Below are 22,404 nucleotides of genomic sequence, written 5' to 3' on the forward strand. Positions count from 1 at the left end.
TAAAATCAAAATACAATAAAACTGTACTTCACAAGTCTTTTGATTCCATACTCGTTTTATTGTTGTTACCTTTGCCATATATTGTCATAATCCCACGAAATTAAGATACAATGTTTAATTATCATTTTATTTAAATAATACATAACAAAAACTACAGTCGGGTAATACCGACAGTCGTCAGTTATTGACACCCTAATTGTAAGAGTTCATTAATGTTAATGTCACAGTCTTTAATTAATTTCTGTGACGTTTTTATACTAAGTTTAGAGCTAGTCTAGGTCTAGTTTAAGTTACGCGTGTATAACATCAAGGAAAAAACATTGGCCTTATTCACATGGCCAATATACAGTAACTGCCGAATGGTGTCGATAACTGCCCCCACGACGTTTTGTATATGTGGTTATCTCAAACTCGTATTGCCTTACAGCTGTTGCTATATGGACTATTTGATAATGCGGATGAAAAGTCTATAACGTTGAAAATTGGTTTCACCTAAGATCATCATAAGTCAACGATCAGTTATCCTATGTTAATGCTTAAGGTGTCGATAACTGTCAACATTGCTCTAAATCCACTGAGTCTTACAGTAAGTTAACCCGACAATCAAAATCATATAATCAGTTAATTCCTGCAGTAAACTTAGAACATGCGGGACTGATGTAATTCGTATAATAATTCTTATTCATTTTTCAACTATCTATATTTTCCAACCTAATGTGTTTATTTTCTATCAGATATGTGATGTAACTAATGACATCACACCGATGGAAGTCATTGAGATAAAAAGTGAAATTTCCAATTTTGCTCAAGCAAGCGAACAAAATGTGCATTATTTCATAAGATAAAATGAATATGCAACAAACGATATTACATTTGCATCAAGACATGTGCACTCGTTCTTTTGCGGATTAATGCTGCGACCACGTAAGTTGCAAAATATCTCTCCTGCATGACTTGCGCATAATTCTCGATACAAATCTGCTACATGTAACCTACTAATGTCAAATTGCATCATATATCCAATGGCCGCATTAGGGCGTTTTTCAGCTCTTGCGACTGTAAGGTTGGTCGTAAAAATATCTAATCCTTTAGATTACACTACTTCCAGCATAGCGGCCATCAACAATGTGCACTCATTTTGTGACTTTTAATTTAGGATTATCTTCATGTAACTTTCACAGATAAATGAGTTTACTCCTGACTGTTATTGTTTCTCTGTTTAATTTCAACAAATAATCATTCGATGGTGTGTCAAAAGTTCGCTGATATAAGCCAACCTATCACAGAGGTAACAACAAAGAACCAGGTTTGGAGTTAGAAAAGTTCCTAACATTGAAACACCATTTTGTCTGTAAATGGATTTGGTTCTAAAAGCTTCGGTGAAAGGCATGACAGAAACAATGTTGTTAAAGCGTTCTGCGGAGCCAGTGTATTTTGGTTAACATTCAAAATCTACCATTTTTGTCTTTTTTATTACGATACTTACTCGTAAATCATTTTGTCAAATCAATGACACACATATAAAGTAATAACTGTTTAGTTAAGCTTTAGGTGTATGAAAAAAAAAAAAAAAAAAAAACAACGTTTGGATCTTCTTTCTTACAAAACGAGAACAACTTTCTATTTCTGCATCAAATAAAAAGATTGAAACAGTTAATGACAAGACAAATTATCCACAGGTAAAAAATAAAGGAAGTTTGTTTATCTTCGTGTAATAATACTATGTGTAAATTTGAAGAAATTCCATGTGTTTTATCCCCTGATAATATACAACAAGTGTGTAAAAATGTTTCCAACAGTTGTGATCGCTAATGGGTTAAACATGTTATTTCTAGATAATAAAATATAACGGTACTTTCTCATCAAACACCTGAATAAATTATTTGGTAATTGTAAAGTATATAAATCAAAGTAAATGAATAAACAACAAATAATCAATTAAAAATGTTTGCATAATTTATTTATCTGATATACATGTATCTTCTAACTTGATGTATTTTGTCCAGTCTTCAGCATAGCCCTAAATTTATTTCTTCAATCTAAATATCAATGATACTGTGTCTTATGTCATATATAATCCGAAATTATTCATCTCTTAGCATGGAATAACAAACTAACTGTGGTCCTGTGGATAAGATATATTAACAAATATCTTATCATTTGTCGTCAAATAAAACACGATTCTTATTTCCTGTCACGTCATGCTCAAACTATGGCTTAGAAGAATACATGAGATACACTATCCAGTCACATATAGTAGTTGTCTGTCCATAACATACCCTTTTTACTGAATCTTCAATTTGGCTTCTTGAGATAATCTCTTGTAAACTTTACTGGTATCGCTTCTGTCATAAGTCTCATTCTCGTACTTGGCATGCACACCGTCTGTTCTCGTGGTTCCTGTGTTGATACTCTAACTCCACACCAGTACGAATCAAGCCCTACAAAAGTTATATGATGTCGTACATTTATACATACCAAAATAACAACAACTTTCTGCATCAACTGGTAATAAGTCTCTCTATGGAAGAAACATTTTAACCTACTTTCAAACTTATTTTACTATTTGCACGTGAAAAAAGTTTACAAACACACTAACATACTGACGAGTTCAAGTACCTTCGATATACATGTATTGTTGATGCGGTGAATAATCCTGAAGTGATATATGGAATTACTAGAAGTACTACTACGTTTACGTCCTTAAACGATTATGAAACAAGAAGTACACGTATGACTTTATGAGTTACATATTGATAATAGAATAAGCACTTACTTATTCATTAAACTTTACCTATTTATCAGAATTAATCGTAATGTCATGATTTTTATTGTATTGTCTTCATTTTAACGATTTATAGCTATAAATAGACATGTTCTAGTTTTAAATTTTGGTTTCCCAAATGGATTTAGACTAAACGACGTACTGTCTGGATTACGGTATTTAAATAACTTGAAACAGAAGTTCGTACAAGAAAAGTACCCAATTTATTAGTAAAAGTAAAGCACGATTACCTGACTATTTTATAATTGTAATGGGTTAGAGGACCAGTCACTTTTAGATTTTTTTTCATACGTAGTTTAACTAATAACCAAATAGCATTTGTGTGGCATTATCATATCACTATGCTATGTACTTAGACCTTCCCGGGCTACGAATCAAAGCTTCCATATGATTATTGTTCGTAAATGTATTTGCGACTATCAGATTCTTGTTTTAAAATTTGTGCGTTTCATACATTTTCTACAGTTTCAAACAAACTCAAAAAATATACATGTGTGAGTTAAAAAGTTTCTGTACGAAAACGTACGCGTCAGGCACAGAAATAATTTTTCAAATTGTTTTTGAAATGGAATATAACAAAAAGGAATACCATTTGAAATTCAATATTGAAGATGAAAGTAAATCTTTTGTGAAACCTTATGCAAGGAGAGAATGGATATAATTCATTTAAACTTGCAAACTATAATCATACCCTTCTTTGGAATACATAATATCTTTAAAGAGATACAGATTATGTAACCTGCATAATAAACATCATTAACTGAACGAGATGAGGTTAGTTGTCTAAATTGGCTTCCCAACTATTAGAATTTTTATGTTACTATTTATATCTTGAGAACGCTAATAGCTAAAATTATCTACAGCTATGTTTAGCTATGTTTTCAGCCATGAGGTTAAATTGGATCTGATATAATGTCATATTATAACCCTTCAAAGCAAGCAAATAAGTATTAATTAGAAATGCCTGCGTAGATAAGGTATCTTATCTGCTTATACATCTGATCAGTGTGTGTGTGTGTGTGTGTGTGTGTGTGTGTGTGTGTGTGTATGTGTGTGTGTGGGTTTAACGCCTTGTTCAACAATTTTTCACTCATATAAACGACGTCTACTTGTAGCATTGAGCACAATGCCCAACTTTATAGTGCTGCCTCACTGGAATATCACGCCGTAGACACGTGACATGAAACCCCACCCAGTCACATTATACTGACACCGGGCTGACCAGTCCTAGCACTATCCTCTTAATGCTGAGTGCCAAGCGAGGAAGCTACTAGTACCATTTTTACGTCTTTGGTATGACGCGGCCGGGGATCGAACCCACGACCTCCCGCACTCAAAGCGGACGCTCTACCACCAGACTACCGAGGCAGCGCTAAGAATGATTTATTAATTATATCCCTATTTTGTCCAAAATGAGCACTTCCATTGATTATTTTCCGCTTTAATTTTACTCCAGCAAATTCTCATTCTATTTTATTCCAAGTGTGATGCACACCGGACAAAAGTAAAAGTATTTGATGTAAATCATTACATTTGAAGCATTTTGTGTTCGGTCGACAGTTTCGTAACTAGGTCGAGACACACAGTTGCCTTGGTGTTTTTGTAAGCAGCTTGTTTTTTTCTTTTTGTTACATTTGATATATCTATAAAATTCACAGTTTCGGTTTTCTCTCTAAACAAAGTGTTAATGATATTTAATTTTTTCTTTCAAATTACTGTAAGTACAAACCATCTATGTTATAATATTACATTGCATAAGTAACTCAATATAACCTTTAAGAATATTTGATAAGTCATGATATTCAATAAAGAGGCTTTATAAAAGCTCAATACTGGTGAAGAATCTCAATACTTCAGTCTGCAAATTTCAGCTTTCTACATGCTGCATGTGATTAAAATAGCCACTAATGAATTTCGTGTTAGGAAATTGCCTCATTTGTCTGTAAAAGTAAAACAGTGTTACCTTTGGTAATGCCCTCCCTGCGTCTATGACCATTGTCATATCATTGATGACCATGTTTGAACCATGGCCGACAATGAAATGGATATTTTTAGTCAATCATAAAAATAAAAAAATGGTACTTAAATGTCCATGTTGCAACTACGATTTGACAATGTCCACATCAATGATAAACGTAGTCAGGATAACAGACTGTCAGTATACAAATTATATGACCCAGGGAAGTACCTACGCCTTTAGTATCTTGAACAATGAAATGGGCCCAATCGCTAATGTGACTATGTCTTAGACTAGCTGACAAACGAAATAGAATGTCCTTTGTTAAAACGTATAGCTGGTGAGACCAAACATCTCGTATATAGAATTGTCCTCTGGCTACCTTGTCTAAATGATTCGTGTACCAATGATTCGTAAATGGCTAGATAATTTCAGGGATAAGTTGAACAATCTTCAATTAATAATAATTAGCTCAAACTCCTATAGGTTGGAGACTCTATACTTGACTGATCTTTTTGTTGAAGGTCCCGTCAGACAATGTCTTTGAATAAACAACAAACGGGTCCTATCCCATAGATGCGCGGCCTATGTCCTCTTAATTGAAGTTGCAACTCTATATGATTGCCCTGACACCTGGATGCTCAGCGTCTATATGCTATCACATGTAGCATTTACCTACCATATAGGTATATCCCTGATGCCTTGGCTGTACTTAGCCAATAATGCTGAACCGTATATAAGCCTGAACTCTCCTACTATCTCAGTAGATTACCAAACTCTTGGTCTCTGTCTCAGCTTTCCGATGCTCAGCCTATATTTTCTATCGTCTATAGCATTCAACTACCTAAAATGTAAAACTCCTTTGCGCTGGCCCTATAGCTCAAAACTTCGTTGAAATTCTGCAACTCTTCTTTAGTCTATGAACTTCAAACGTCTTCTTTTTAATAATTTATCCGCCCTGATAGTGTAGTTGCAACAACTTCCTAATCAAGTAACTGGGATAAAACATTAGTTGAATCCTCGATGTGTCTGCTTCAACCGAAGCACCAAATGATCTCTCTGCCATACACTTATCTATTTATACCTTAGCAGACGATTTTTATAGAACTTGTTTCTGATTGATCCAAATTTATACACAATGTATATAGTATTTTACTACGACTAATTGCTCTAACAAATATCTGGTTCCCTTTAACTATTTTATATGATATAATATGTGATGCTGGGATCCAGTTATTGACATAATGAACCCAAATCAGCCGTAAATTACCCAAATCCCTTTATTAACAGCAATTCAACAATAATTATAGCAATGACACCATGAAAAGGGAGTCAAACACTAGCTGTGCTTATGTGTTACGTTATCAACATATCGGATATACAAATTATTCTGACATAGACCTGTTTTAACTATGGTCACTTTATTCTCATATTAATACCATGAAAATATTTCACTATCAGCTCATGGTGAAATCATGTTTGTTGAAGAAGCAATGTCCTTTATGACCTTTACTGGACCTGTTTTGAACATGATCATATTAAAGTTAAATCAATGTCATCAAATATTCCATTTTCATACCAATGTTGAAACAGAGTTTCCTGAAGTGGCAATGTTCTGACAGTGTCTGAATTTCATAGTCATATTATGGTCAACTCATATTCTTTTCAAATTGACTTGTTTTGCCCGAGTGAATATGTCACTAAAATCTCAGCGAAATTTCACTGAAACAGATGAAATTTACCAAATGTAAAAAATTGGCGAAATTTTATTAAAATTTCAGTGAAATTTCAACGCATTTTGGTGCAAATGAAATCCAGTTAAGGGTAGGATAATTTTTCTGGGTAACAATCTGTATTATCACCTAGATATTCTACAAGGGAAATAACTGGTGTTTACATATTTTCGTCTGCAAAGTGACATGGGTAGAAGATTTGACTCCATCTGTGAAAAATACCATATTTTCATTACATGAACATGGTTATAGTGGAAGAAATATTGCAGAATAATTAAAGATAGATAGTTCTACTGTGAATAAGTGTTTAAAGCGTTTCAAACAATGCTGAAAACATTGATGAAAACAAGCGGGTGGGAAATGTAGAAAAAAAGGAAAACAAGTGTGAGATAAGATGCTATACAAGTGGTGAAAACTAACAGAAGGAAGACTGACTGAATAAACAAGTGAATATATTATATTATAGCACTTTCTTTAAGCTCAACTGAGTCAAAAGCTCAATCTGGGCTTTTGTGACCGCTCAGTGTCCGTCATGCGTCGTGGCGATCTAGCATTGATTTGGACATGTTCAAATCAGTTCCAGATTATTTCAGCAATATCATGTTAAAGCCGTTCCAGGCAAATGCTAAAAGGCCTGAAATGGCTTCAATTTGACAATAATCTGGCCATGTCTTTAACCAGGTATCGCAAATGAAACATTGTCACATCATGGCTCTAACATACATGTGATATGACTATGAATTGTCCATGATATTGCTGAAATGATCTGGAACTAATCTGAACATGTCCAAATCATTGCCAGATCGCTCTCAGACGACACGTTTATATCATTGTCAGTTCACAATTTCTTGCGACCATGTTCCAACTTGGATGTGGTAATATTCCATTTGCGATACCGGTCAAACCATGTTTCAACTATGGTCATAATGTATCTAAATTATAGCTGAACATAGTCAATTTCCATGGTTTTACCATGTTTTAACAATGGTTATACCATGGTTTGTCCATGAATTTTTCCAAAGGGCTTTTTACACAAGGTAAACGACTTAACATAGCATAAAAGGAATTATTGTAGCATTTTCATACCATTAAGCTATGCGTAAGGCCTTTTTTGGACCACAAATCCAATGTTGTATTTCATTATATTTTTGTAAATTTATCATAATTTGGTTTTGAAGTTTGTGGTGATACATTAGCTTTTACAATTTGAAATGTAGGAGCAAATATAAATCGCACATAAGACTTTTGACTTCGTCCTATGTTTTAGTATCTGTACGTTCATAAGATCATGGATTATGAAATTCTAATGGTATTTGATGATAGATATATAGACAATTTAGTATTATTAAAACATGTACAAGTTCATTAGTTTCCGTACTAAGACGTACGTCAGGCAAAGAAATAAGGTGCCCTTCTGTGAAAGATATTATTAGAAACATTTACAAAATACGTGTACTTGGAAATATTTCTTCGAAGTTGTGATGTTGTTGCAGGGCTTAGGTATATCATTCTTACTGTTTCTTAAGTGGAAAAAATATGAAAGGCTGATTTTTCTGTGAAATTAAAACTGTTTGTGAAATAAATACATTCATTGTAACTTGCAGAGAATAGTTATGTTCAATCATCGTTGGAATACGAGTTTTAAAACATCACACTTTCTGTATCCTGCTGTATCGAATTTATAATATACTGAAGAGCAAAAGAAACTATCCAGATGTATAACTGGTATATTTTGAAATAAAAAATTGATCTTTCAAATTTGAATTGTTTCTTCATACCAAAATTACACTTGAAGATTTTCACGTGATAATTTTTTAAAAAACAGTCAACAGTAAAGTCAGTAGTCCCACAATAGCCGTTTGAAAGGCTATATCTTCTGCGCGTCAGTTGCATTGTAACATCCCAATTGGGCGCTCGCGCTAAACTTGATTCAGTCGTGCGGTGGCAACCAAGAATACTTTTTAAACTTTTTGCTGTTTTTCCGGTTAGTCAATTATCAATATTTCCCATGACAATAAAATTTCACAAAGAAAAGTGTTAATTACAGGCGCACGTGAATTTCGTGCAAAAAAAGCTATTGTGGGACTACTGACTTCACGGTTGATTATTTTTTTTTTTAAATTTTACACCTGAAGTTCTTCAAGTGTAATGTGATATGAAAAACACAAGTGATTTATAAATAAAAGTTTTTAAATAAAAAATACCCCGGTTATAAAACTTGATAGTTTCTTTTGCTGTTCAGTATATTTTCACGTTGGTTTCCCAACAATAATGTGTTTCTAATTATATTTAAAAAGGAAAATTATATATATCTACAGCTAATATTTTGGCATTTTGCCAATCTCTGTAGGGGAGAAGGAAGTGTCATGGGATAATCCTTCAAAGAACGCAGTTAATATTAATTGACAAGGCCAGGGTACAGAGTGTCTTATCTGCTTTTCGATGTTACTCGATATTAATTGCGAAATTTCATTTATAGTCCAAAAGAAAAATTTATGTTCTTCAGTTTACTGAAAAACTTAACTCTTTTTTTACAGGTAATAAATTGAGATCTACATGAAAATGTTGCTTTGAAATTTATTCTAAAGATATGCATGCTTTTAGCGGTGTTATCTCATAATCTGTCACATTAATAGAAGTGGATGTAAAACCTATCATGGAAAAGATGAATAAAACATTAGTTTGATTATTACCGTGCTTAATAGGACTGCTGGATAAAGCGTCTGTCCCGCAACTAAGAGGCCGAAGTCTCGAGTCTCGTTAAAAGCGAACATTGTTACTGAAGAGATACCACTATTAATTCAAGAACGATCACCCGTTGCCTACCCGGCTGATGACTAGAATAGCTGGGAGTCGGAATGTAATGCTATTCCACGTCTGTAGGCGCCTCATAGGCCAAGCACGGCTGTCCCATTAAGTTGGGGTGACACTATGATAAACACGTCACGTCTTTTCTTTTGTTATGAACAAAATTAAGATTACGCCTCTTCCAGCATTAACACGATCTTCAAATATTTGACTTTTTTATTACTGAGTTATGTTTTATAGTGGTTATAGTTTTTTTTGCTTGGTTTCACAGGAAAATGTTTTGTTTTGTTTCGATTGCAGAAACTTTTGATGACAGCCCTTTTCTGATTAAAGACTAACCACCACTAAGCCAGTTTTAACTTTTTAGATTTACCTCGAGTAGTTTCATCTTCTTATCGATCATTTCATTCCCTAACTTATCCGAAAGGACTATTTCCAGCTCCAGACGGAATATTATACGTAACTCGGTACTTTTGTTTGGTTGTATTCTATGACGCACACTGCCCAGCATTTGAAGGATTTTGTGTTTGGATGGGTTGTTTATAAAAGCTCTTGTCAGGTTGCAAATGATACATTCCTTGTTGATAGCAATTCAAGTTATGAAAGAAAGAAGAATGACATGTTTTGTTTCCAATACCACAACAACAAAATATTATGACAGACATTCTTTATCATTCAAACGGAATGTCATGAAAGCGTTTGAAAAGAATTTATGATAAAATGTCTGTTTTACATTCTACATACTTATTGAATTATATTTCTTTAGAATGTATAGTCTTGATAAAAAATAGGACTTCATATCGCTGCTGATTTAAATGATATGCTGCCATAAAACTATTTTGTTAAGATAAAAACATGTAAATATTTTGAACTGACGCATTGGATCCTGGGGTAACTGTCTAGATTACGTAATATCATCGTTGTTCATAACAACAAGATGCAACTAAGTACAGACTATACTTAAAGCCAGTTCCCTTGAATGGGGTGGTGTATCTTGCAAAGAATGCTTGAAGACTTTTAAGCTATTACGTAACATTTTTAACCAGTCCACTACATTAAAATGTGTAATCTGTATCCGAATACCCGGTTTTAGAAGCAGTGTTGCAAGCATTAAAATAAAAACCAACGTTTTCTATATTTGATATATTATGCTTTTTGTCTGCACTATATGGAATAGTATTTAATTGTTGTTATAATAATAAATTCATTGATATTATTATTAGTCAGCTCCAATATGATTTCAAACTATATCTATTTTTAGCTTACTCTTGATTTTTTTTACCCACCCGCTTAGCTCAGTGGGTAGAGCGTCGGTCTACGGATCGCGGGATTGCGAGTTCGATCCTCGGACAGGGCGTATGTTCGTCCAGACTATTTGATAAACGACATTGTGTCTGAAATCATTAGTCCTCCACCTCTAATTCATGTGGGGAAGTTGGCAGTTACTTGCGGAGAACAGGTTTGTACTGGTACAGAATCCAGGAACACTGGTTAGGTTAACTGCCCGCCGTTACATGACTGAAATACTGTTGAAAAACGGCGTAAAACCCAAAACAAACAAACAAACTTGATCTTACATTGTTACTATTACCGCGGAATGCATTATTATCTCATTGATCTTTTTGTGAAACTGTTTATCTGTAAGGACTTTTGGCATACTAAATCTTCATACGTCATCTTCGGAAATACTATATATAAGAAGATAATTAGCAAACCAAATAGAGACTTTACATATTATCATTTAAAAGGCAAACTCTTTCTCGTTTACTTTGGACCATTGAAGTTACCATTTAAACAGATTTGTACCATAAAGGCCATCATATGCCATCGTATGCAATCTGTGCGTTTGACCATTTAGGCGCTGTTTGTCCAAATCACTCCTCTGACGCAGAACACTGTGGTTTGATGTAAATCTGAATTATCCTATATACCGAATGAACTTTAATGGGCAAATAATTAGATTTTTAGAATGATTTTATAGGCTAATCTGTTTTCCGAAAGTTATATTTCAACTCCATACTTTTTTATAATATTATATTTTCCTCCCTCTTTTTGTTGTTGTTGTTGTTGTTGTATGCTCTATATTTTCAGTGTAAAAAAATTAGCTGGATGCGTTTTAATGGTGGAGCATATATCAAAAGGCAATAATTCTCTACAAACAATAAACTTGCTGACGCCATTCCTTTTTATTTTCAAATATCAATATTTATACAAATTGTATTCTAATACTGGCAATGATTAAACATAAACACTGTCAAAGTGTTTTTGTAATTTCTTATTAAGCATTTAACATATCATTACGTGTAGAATAAATGTTAGCCGAGTTTAATTTAAAAGTTTGACTTTGTTCTTGTTTGACAACTTATGTTGCAATATATTTTCATGTTGAAATGCGACGTAATACGTTGCATTTGAAACATTACATTGACATGGTGCAATATACCTAAAATTAAAGTACAGAATTCTAACTTGGCATCAATATATAACTTTATACAATTAAGTACTCTAAAGCATTTCCATTGATATGTTTCACCATCTGCCAAATCTGCCAGGTAGACAGAAGACATTCAATGTTGTACTTATAATTTAATTTATTATTTAATGATACAACTTGTTTCTAAAAACATAATCACGAAAGCTGTGCCTTTAATACAGAGGAAATATGCCAAAAGAGTTTCCACACGAGTTCTGCATTATTCCTTTCGCATCTGATATTCTAACGTACACATCTTCTTCTCGTGCAAGATACACGTGACTACCAACATTTAAAGTAGAAATAGCATCTATCTCTGTTGTATTGAAACTATTTGATTTGTAAAGAAGAGTACGCTCATGTCCGTGATGGTTCACACATATTCGAATGGAGACTCTCGGCATCGTATTGATCTTCGGTGTTATGCCTCTGCTAACGTTGATATGCACTGATGCGTAAACAAAGTAAAATCGACCTTCCGGCACTCGTACTTTGCCTTTCTTGTATTTAAGATTTTCTGCGAAGAATCCACTTGCCAGATGTTTGTCCCAATGTATAATTTGATCAAACCCTTTATCTGTAATCAAATAAGCTAGTAACAGTTTGTACAATTTCACTAATGTTTATGGTTTTTGTCGAGCTTGCCACAATGGCGGTTCGGTGTATGTGCGTGTGTACGTCCGTTCATGCATGCGTGCGTCCGTCCGAGTTTGTCCGGGTTATAACTTATCCATGTATCAAATGATTCTTTAATAATTTGGTACATGTTTGTCTGCAAGAATCAGACTGGTAACTTGAAGGTTAAAGGTTATACTTTGAGGTCAAAGGTCAAAATTCGGTACTGCTTTGCTTGTCCGGGCTGTAACTCAGTCATGGAATGAGAGATTCTCAAATACTTTGTCACAAATGTTTACCATAATGTGTCATGTGCAACAAACAGATTGGTAGCTTAAAGGTCATAGTTAAACGTTATACTTAGAGGTAAAAGGTCACAACTTTGCAGTTTTCCTTGTCCGGGCTGTAACTCAGCCAAGGATTGATGGTTTCTTAAATCATTTGGCACCATTGTTTGCCTCAATAAGACAGTCTGTCAGGCGTAATTAGTTGAAAGTTCAAGGTCACGTTTAGGGGTCAAAGGTCAAAAGTTGATGCAGACAGCTGGCGGGCTCGACATGTAGCCCGTGGGCATCTAGTAATGAAGTTTTTGTTTGTTTTATGTCGAACATACTTTAACATTATAACATTTTGTTAAATATTTCTCAAACATTTGAAAGTTAAATGAGAAATGTAAATGGTAACACCCTGTTTAAGATTTTAGATATATTTCATTCTTGACAAGAAATGAAAATAATTTGATTAAATATATTTTCTAAAATGGCAAAATTCTTGATCTTATTCCAAATATATAAATACTTAAATATCTCGTTCTTGTTTACCTTTGTACTTCTGGTGTCTTGAAATTCTAGAAAATGTTGCAGTCAAATATCCAGATGCGGGTTTGAGACTGCTATTCCCGCACTGAAGATATGGTTGTCTCTCTAACCCTGGTTAATAATAATATGTTGATTATCAACCATGTATTTTTTGTCATTGTATATATTTTTTTTTTAATTTGTTATAAATTGTATATTTGAAGAATTATATGCGCTATCTATGTAAATATACCCTAAGAAGAGAAGGCTACCAAGCCAACCAAACTGATAGCACACTTGTTTTATTCAGCCTGGTCGTTAGAGGTACCGAGTTAAACCCACGAAGAATTTTCCGCCATTTTTTGAAATAGTAGGCCAGTGGTAAATATATGTGTACATGTAGTTTACGGCTACGTTATTGCTAATCGGTTACTTTAAATGCAAATAAGAAACGAACTAGTCCTTTATAAATGGTAATGTAAATTTTGAAAAATAATTCAGTTTAAGTTTTATTGACCCAGAAATAAATTATAATTACCAAGTGACAGTCTGAGCCTTCCAACGCGCTGAACCACCTGTCAAAAAGACGAAAAAAAATTGAAATTAAATCCTCAATAAAAACTAAAATTTAGTCAGTTTATACCAATGAGAAAACGAGAGCGCTATCGAAGTCTCAAACTTTATAAAAATACTTTATCCCATATGAAGTTTCTGACATATTAATTATTACAATTTCTTTTCCTTATGGAAAAGATATGATGGTCTACTACTGGGACGATTTTGCCTCTCCCCACAAGGTATTGTCCTAGGTATTGCCTTTGGATTAATTAAACAAGACTGAAAATGAGTATCGGAAATCGGGTCAAAGGCAAAGCAATACTCTCAGCAAAAATTCGGAAATATTTTCTATTATTTTTTAATGCGTTCATAACTTAAAAAACTTAACTGCATAAAATTACACAAAACGACCTTAAAAAACTTAACGGCGTAAAATGGTACAAAACGAACTTAAAAAAGAACTTAACCGCATAAAATTATACAAAACGAACTTAAAAAACTTAACCGCATAAAATGATAGAAAACATTTTTTTAGCTTAAGAGCAATCCCAAATCATAAACAATGTTTATATTTTAAAAAGACGTGTAAATTATCGAACTATTCCACCAGTTTTTATTACATAAGTTGAATGGAATGAAAATGAACCTTGTATAAGACTTCAGTCAGGTTATGAAATCTGCAAATATATTTGTCACCTTGCACAAAATACTTAAGTTTGTTCTTATTTATGTTAAATGTCTCAAAATCCTCATCCGGGCTTAATGAAAGGTCGTCGCAAAGAAATGAGAATTCTTGAATATATTTATTACGATATCCCGTATTGCTATACTCCGATTCAAAAGAAATAAAACTCCCAACTAAGAGTGTCAACGCGAGAAGCAGGACAGCAACACCTCCCAATATGCTCCGTATTATATTCTCCGAACTATTCCTTTCTTTTGAACACCACAATCCTCTGAAACCTTTATAAATACCACGCAGAACAACTGTTGAATATGTCATATCGAGACATCTTGTTAAACTGGTAAAACATAGTTATGTTTAACTATAAATGGTTGTACCCTCCAATACTATCAGAGAGAAGCCACAGGCCTGAAGTATTGTGTACACATGATTTAACACAATATTATCTGTGAAATCTATTTATTGATTCAGGACAGGAATGGCTGTAGATGTAAGGAATTTCAGTTTAAATATTAAAATTACTGAACATTTTGCTCCTCAGATGGTACATATAGCTGTAGCTTTGCTCTTTCTTCTATCAGATAGCACATCTATCAAAATTTTGTCCGTAGCGAACCTCCAAACTGACTTGATGGATTTCAGTTAAAATCTGAAAAATAGACATCAATGAAATTAAATAGAGGGCAAACGAGCCATAACCTTGGCAATGCCTAGAATAACGCTTTGAATCATTTTCCGCTTTTCCTAAAGACGAATTGTTCATGCATGACAGTATTGAAGATCGTCAGCATTTATCTTAATGACTTTTTCCCAGTATAGTCAATGAACACGTGATGATAGATTGCAATTTTCAAATGTTCTGCATAAATCTTCAGCGTGCGAATACTTCAATGCCTCATGAAAACTATATGAATAGACAGCAAAATCAAGGTACAGATGGTGCATAGATATTTGATATCTGTACGATCGGATTTTTCGTTTCTATAACAAGATTAGATTCAAAGACCAAGTGAAAATTATCTAAACATTATTTATATGTTACTGTAGATTTATAACTTTAAAAATTTGTCTTAGTGCAATTAAGGTACTACGCATGAGTGTAAATGTATTTTGTACTAAACATCAGGGACGTTAATGCATATTTCATTTGATTTTTTTTAATTTCCCCGAATAACAAACAACTATGTAATGTATTGAAATACAATAGCTCTTTAAACCCCCAGTCTCCTTTGTATGGGTTACTGACCATTCCAAGGCGGTGCCCCTATTTTCAACTGGTTTTCTGTCTGTCTTGTATTTTCTGCTGCGTATGTTGTCTTGTTTGTTATAAGCGTTTTTTTCCTTCACCTTGCTTCCCCTGTCGCCCCCTCCTTTCCCCTTGCATTTGCGCTCCCCCGTATTTTGGCGTCCCATCCCCCTTTACTATGAACTGGTTTTCGTGCCCCCCTTTATTTTGGCTGCCGGGATCTTGTGGCGGTACACGATTGTGTTTTCCTGCTTGTAGGTGTGCGTTTGTGTGCTTGTGTGTCTAAAGCGGTGCCCTGCAGTGTTCTTGTTTCTGACTTGTCTGTTTTTCTATGTTAGTTAGTTGGGTGTGGTTGTGTGTTTATCTTTGGTACATGAATGTCTGCGCTATTGTGGTTTACGTTGTAGTGTAACTGTGATTAAGGAACGTGGCATTCCCTTTGTATATTCATCTTTGTTCTACTTTCCCCTTCAACCGTCTCTCCCACCCCGTTTCTACCTCTTACACTTCCTCCCCCTCTATCTATATTTGGCATAAATTTATATGTACTTGTTAGATTTTTGAAGCAACTCGTCTGTAATATTTTTCCGTTACAGCTTCTTTTTGTTGTGGGCGTACTTTGCAAATGCGTAGCTCTGAGGCTGTGTTTTCAGTGTTCTGTGCTTTCAAGAAATCTACCTTACCTATTATCTTTAGTCACAATGACTGTCTTTATGAAATTAAGGTAAACTTTAAGCATGTCTCAAGTGAGATCAAAACTAACTTTCAAGGTCAATTCATTTAACAATCGTGTTTACATACTAGAGGTCTTTATAAAATCTTGGGGAATTTCAAATCTAATCTAGAGTCAAAACCTATGTCACTTTACCTGATTTGAATAAAGCATTATCAGAGTTTGTAGCTGCATACAAGGATACATAGGGTAAGAACTAGCTCAGATGAGCGGTTCAGGGCCTTTATGGCCCTTTTTAGTAGTAGTACTGCACATTTGATAGAGTCTCATCTTGAATGTTAATGAAACGTGCAAGAAATCTTGCGGTTGGCCGCTACCACCAGATTTATCACCATTTGCATAAAGATTGAAGACATTCGAGGCACGATCCCATAGACTGAAATACAACAATATGGAGTGCACGTACTAGGAGACTGTTTATTGAGTGGCATATCATATATTGAACTAATTTATGTATCTCATGTCTGGTTAATTGAATAGCACTTGATACGATATCGCAATAAGTTTACGTAAACAGTAATAACATGTGGTTGACGTGCGAAATTAAGCATAAACTGGCTCAAAGACAAACCATGTCAATGTCATATTTTTCTTTTTATTTATAAGAATACTAATAGCAGAGTCGGTCCATGACAGGTAATGAAATGTGCAACAACGTTTTGAATACTTACTATTTTTGCCAAAAAAGCTTGGAAACTGTCTAAAAGATAAAAGACATGACGTGCAAACTAACACCGACTATCTCCAATCAACTATCCAGAGCTTATGGATAAAATGTTGAGTAAAAACAAGTTACTAAATCTTAAACTGTTTCATTTTGCTTCGTTTATATGTTTATATAAAACACGTTTGTGAGAAGTACATTAAGATGATCGAATATTTTATTTCAATAAGAACCATTAGATATAAATTTTGACTTAGGATGCTTTGTAAGCTCAGCTGAGCCAAAAGGTACTATGTTTGGTGCAGTAGTTCGTCTCGTTATTGTATGTATTCAGCTGTGTCTTTCCACTTGAATCTTTGATTGGTCTACGTTGCGATGTGTGTTTCTGTCTTTATGTTTTATTTCATGCTTATTTGTGAGCATAAACGATTTTGTTCTGTTTATTACAAGCTTTAAGGTTCAAAACAAGTTCCGATAATTCGTGACAAAATATGAATTTTGTTCAGGCTACCGTGTAATATTACACGTGCTAAATAACACTAAACACTATTGCAATGTAATGTAGAATGTTCGTTTACAGTACGACATCATTTTGTCATATTCTTATTTAAAGAGTATTCTTTATAAACAAGATTTTTTTCTCGTGAGGTTCGATAGTCGGAACATTGCTCTGTTTACAACTCAAAAAGTCAGTTGAAAAAGATGACTATATAATATAAACATCCTAGGTCCACAGTAAGTTTAAAGACTAAAAAACAGTATAAGTGTCAGTTGCAGTTTCTGCATTTAGTTTCACACACTTTTTAAAACGAAGTTAACTATATTTACAAAGTATTATTTTTGAATATCTAGTCTTCATTCATACTTTTATCTCCAATTTTCTAAAAGCCTTATAAATTTTAACAAACTGGCTTTGATCGAGAAGGTTTTTTACTAAATACTGAATAAATAACATAGCATAACGAAGAAAATATAAATATTATATGATTAAATGTCATTAACAATTTTAAATAATAGACTGAAACATGTCAATATACCAAACTATAATTATAGTTATTTTTGGTACTAAAACTACCTCGTTTGCAGGTAGAATATGTTTTGTTGAAACATAGCAACCTTGATCCTTGACGATAATAATTATGTACTAATACAGCCCATTATAGCTCATTACGGTAATCCGTTAAAAGAGTTATTTGAATAACTTGAAGACCGGGTCATCTTTTATTAGGCCAATAATTGAAGTGTTATCAATTTAATGCAAAATTGTCACGCAAAAGTTTAACCCGGGTCTAGTCTGTTTGATAAAACTAACATACAGTTATAGCAGAGCATACTAAAATTGATAATTGGAAGCATATAACGCAACTAATCAACACAAAAAAGTAGATTCTGGTTTAGTGAGTTTGTTCATGGGTTCTAATGAAGTTTTCAACCTGGCACCGGCTTAAGCGGTATTTTATTATTACAGTAAATGTTCTATATGATCCCAAACGATCAGAATATATAACGACACTGCGTACGTCTAATTACTTATGAACTTAGACGTTCTGAAATATGGAAGACTAACTAGCTTACAAATTGACCATTTATATGATAGAACAAAACCAGGTTTGCAAGAAAGTTCGAAGATACTGCGTCGTTGATTTTAACTATTTATCATGACTCTAAATGTTTTTAAGCAGCATAGAATACACATTACGTGATCACAGATATTGTAAAATGTATCACAAGTATCGATAAGACTATTGTCACAGAGAATTTAAATAATTTTTGAGCATGTATATTGTATTTCAAAGGATAATATTTGACAGGATAATGTAAAAATACTGCCAACAGATGTAATCCCCCTTTGTCATTACCGGAAATACTCAGTTTAATTTGAAAGGAACTTGGTAAAGTTTTCTTCTAAAATAGTTTAAGAAATAATATATACCATTTAGTGATTTGTCGCTGAATAAATGATTGTTTGGAGTTCAGATGCGAAGGAATTATATCACGAGGGCGCAGCCCGAGTGATATAATACGCATCTGAACGACAAACAAAGATTTTATTCAAGAGCAACCGAAATCACTAAATGAGATATATTTTTTTTCAATTCTAACACATTACCAAGGACTTAAAAGTACACCCTTGACGGCATTCATTAAATATTTGCCCGTTTTCAATTGGTTTCTTTTCCAGCGCGCCGCTATGCCGTTTAACGCTATGACGTAATAATTGTGACGTCAGAACTGTGAATTGTTGTATAATAATTCACTGTTTTCAGTCTTCTTTGTTTAATATGAAAATGAATCGGATCGTGTTAGAATAAAGATTTTTAAATTCTCATTCTCTTACGTTGCATACTTCATTTGAATACTGTATACGTGTCAATGAATCAAATACTGTTGTAGTCTAATGTTGCGAAACATTTTGGACACAAAAATATTTGGGAATGAATTTATAAAAACAGAACGAAACTCTCCATTACTTCCATTATTCTATCTTTATCGCATATTCCAAATAGAATTTGTTAATTAATTACCTAAAAACGATACCATTAAAATTAATACAAGCCTGTTCCCGTAATCGAAACGCATTGAGAAAAACGCTACAAGTCATCATTATGTCATTTGGTGGACAAGACATTTTCTGCATAACTTAAATAATTTCGAAATGGATACTATTTAATCTTTTGTGGTATTTAGAAAAGCACAATATGAAAGTTCAAAGTTTAATGTGTGGGTTAAACATGATAATTACTCTGTCGCAAAACCGAGGTTCTCATGCGACCGCATGCAATTATTTTAAAATTTTGTGAAAGGAAATACTTACTCGGTGATTTCGTTTTACATTTATAATTTTATTTTCAGGACCTAATTGCTGTTTGAAGATATCTGGTCTGAAATATCTATGAAGTCAGAATAATGATGAGCTGTCTCAGGTGATGACATGTGAAATAAGATATGAGCATACTTATACACAATACTAACAAGTAAATACCTAACATTTTAATAAGATAATTTCAAGGTGACTGTACTTAACAGGTTTTTGTATGGAAGGTATATAAACTATTAATGCCAGTTGTGATGCAGTACCGTCCTGCAGAATTTGAAGTCTCCAGAAGTTGTGTTAAAGTGGAACAATAATATCTTTAAACATTTTTCCTTTACGATTTTGTTAAAATACATGCAGTAACTCTTTGCAATAACTCCGTATGACTTTGATTCCATGTTCGCAATACTGATAATTGACTTTACTTTGAAATTATATGAGACAGTTGGTATAAACAGTATATACGAAACTACATTGTAGTTATTCATACAGACTATTTCTTTTGATGTTGTATTTTAGTTGTTCAAGAATATGGCTTTAAAACTGTGGCAAATTGTGGGGGAAAATTGTCATTGGGTTTCAGTGTGAATACTTGTGTTTTAAATACTAGTACAAGATTATTATTTTTGCCATTGAATTACATTTTAAGAAAGCAAAATGTAGTAGTAGTAATTGCCACAAATTTCGAATATAATCTATAAAAGTTATGTTTGATTTTTTTTCTTATATACATACTTCATACCTTAATGAAGTCGACATAATCTTGGGACATGGATATTGTCCGTTCCGTTTATGTACGGCGTCCATGCCAGTATCTTTTTGTCGGTTGTCAAAATTCCGACTATCGCTCTATAATGTTGAGATTGTTCGTTAGATACATATTGCAACGGAATGTGGGTGCAGCATATCCGGTACATGATTGGTATTATAAATATAAATATTTGTATTGTGCCGTTTTCGTAATGAACACGTTTATGGTACTTTAGATAAAAAGGAAGTGACTCATGGCGCCAAATTAATGCTCTACTTGCAGATGCATAGAGCAATCTGACTAGAGGGTAAGACCGAGAGATAGTCCCTAGAATAGAGGTTCAGAATTCCATTAGATAAGGCCTGTTTGGCTAACCTGGCTTAGGTCTTTGCAAATAGACAATCTGGTGGCGATAGGCGCCATGTGTATATTTTGTTAAATTGTAACTGTTCATGAAGCTTTAAAGATCTACTTTAGAAACACATTAGCAAAAGAACTCGCGAAAAGGAGGACCGTAATGCACAAAAATCAAAACATAACCGGGTAGTGTTTTTCTAGGCTTAAACAAAAGTGGAAAATCTTCGGACAAGTATTTTTTCTTAAGCGATGGTGTCTATTTAGGCGCATGTAATTATTAGTTAACATAATTTGAAATGTAGAAGGAAATAAGATGAAATTAATCCAATATTCAGTTAGCTTAACATAATTTTGCCATCAACTCTATATTTGTTATAATCATGCTTATGATTGAGCAATATCGCGTCTCTACCATGATGGCTGCAGTTTCACTATAATTTAACTGCTGTGTTTTTGTTTGCAGTAAGAATTTCATAACTTTTTCAAGTGTGTAAATGCTTCACCAGTGTGTATCTAAATTGACATATATCAGAATTTAGCACGATTGCTTTCAAAAGAATCACAGACCGGAAGTAATAACGTATGCCAGACTGTCATATCTTTCTACTAACATATACCATTACCAGCTACGACTTTTCTATGGTTCATTTATTTATTCAAGAAAAATGAAGATGAAAAACCACTTCGCAAGATACTAACATCTGAACTTATAACAACAAGATTAGTTAAATTCATTGCCTACTCAGTTTCGATGTGTAACGGTACATTTAACAGTAACTTAAAATGTTCATTGTTTCAGGCGAAAGTTTTATGGAGTCGTTTTTTTTTTCGTAGACAGTAAAAAGTAAAAAAAAAAACGTGAGTAAAATGTTAAAGGAAGTCCAGTTTGCGCCATAAGTTTAACAATACGTGTTTAATCATAACTTTGTTGAAGATTTGAAATGATTTATAACATTTTGAATTAAATTAACTTGTTAACATTTTACATTATGACAGGCTCTAAAAAGGTTGTTTCTTGTCCTGGTATCTTAAATATATTCTCAACAATGACGCTTTTCACGTTCTTTGTATTTTCCCATGTGAATATCTAACTTGTGTCTGTCACACTGACTTACGTGCATTATACTGTTGCGAATAATTTTACATTTGAAAAGTATGCAGATAAGGGAAGTATGGGATAATTTAGCTGGTTTGCACAAAAAAAATATACTTAAATCCAAAAGTCATAATATATATAACATAATACAACGTGTGAAAAGAATATCAATACTAGCTACTTTGTGAAACATGTTTTTAAATATACTATTTTTGGTTGTGGGTTTATCCGGCTACCAAAGTTAAGTGTATTTCTGACAATCATGTAGCATCTTTATTTGATTCCAAATCACACCCAAAGGATGTTCATGTGCTACACAAAGTAGTCCCAT

The 22,404-nt window shown here is 33.4% G+C and overlaps 1 protein-coding gene and 2 long non-coding RNA genes across 5 annotated transcripts; 1 reads left to right on the plus strand and 2 right to left on the minus strand.

Annotated features, from left to right (window-relative positions):
- Positions 1-1,943: 1,943 nt before the first annotated feature.
- Positions 1,944-2,886, minus strand: LOC123554730 (uncharacterized). Of its 2 annotated transcripts, none has more exons than XR_006687102.2 (2): positions 2,777-2,886; positions 1,944-2,441 (listed from the first exon to the last, which is right to left on the minus strand). It is a non-coding gene; the product is annotated as an uncharacterized LOC123554730 (long non-coding RNA). The 2 variants fall into 2 exon arrangements; XR_008371665.1 differs by having other exon boundaries at positions 2,795-2,870.
- Positions 2,887-3,335: 449 nt separating this feature from the next.
- Positions 3,336-20,576, plus strand: LOC128558489 (uncharacterized). The gene is made up of 2 exons (XR_008371666.1): positions 3,336-3,559; positions 19,908-20,576. It is a non-coding gene; the product is annotated as an uncharacterized LOC128558489 (long non-coding RNA).
- On the minus strand, positions 11,457-14,767 carry LOC123554726 (uncharacterized). 2 transcript variants are annotated; one of them, XM_045345033.2, is made up of 4 exons: positions 14,373-14,762; positions 13,707-13,743; positions 13,193-13,300; positions 11,457-12,333 (listed from the first exon to the last, which is right to left on the minus strand). In XM_045345033.2, the coding sequence occupies exons 1-4, from the start codon at positions 14,727-14,729 to the stop codon at positions 11,930-11,932; spliced, it is 906 nt and encodes a 301-aa protein (XP_045200968.2). In that variant the 5' UTR covers positions 14,730-14,762; the 3' UTR covers positions 11,457-11,929. The 2 variants fall into 2 exon arrangements, with proteins under 2 accessions (XP_045200968.2, XP_045200967.2); XM_045345032.2 differs by lacking the exon at positions 13,193-13,300 and having other exon boundaries at positions 14,373-14,767.
- Positions 20,577-22,404: the final 1,828 nt, after the last annotated feature.

The sequence above is a fragment of the Mercenaria mercenaria genome, chromosome 7 (assembly GCF_021730395.1).
Source record: "Mercenaria mercenaria strain notata chromosome 7, MADL_Memer_1, whole genome shotgun sequence".
In the NCBI taxonomy this organism is placed as follows: Eukaryota; Metazoa; Mollusca; class Bivalvia; order Venerida; family Veneridae; genus Mercenaria; species Mercenaria mercenaria.

Coding starts and splice junctions, on each gene's coding strand:
- LOC123554726 (XM_045345033.2), bottom strand. CDS start 14,729: ATGACATATTCAACAGTTGTTCTGCGTGGTATTTATAAAGGTTTCAGA. Junction 13,301..13,706: donor AAGGCTCAGACTGTCACTTG/GTAATTATAATT, acceptor ATTATTAACCAG/GGTTAGAGAGACAACCATAT. Junction 12,334..13,192: donor AAGACACCAGAAGTACAAAG/GTAAACAAGAAC, acceptor ATTTGATTACAG/ATAAAGGGTTTGATCAAATT.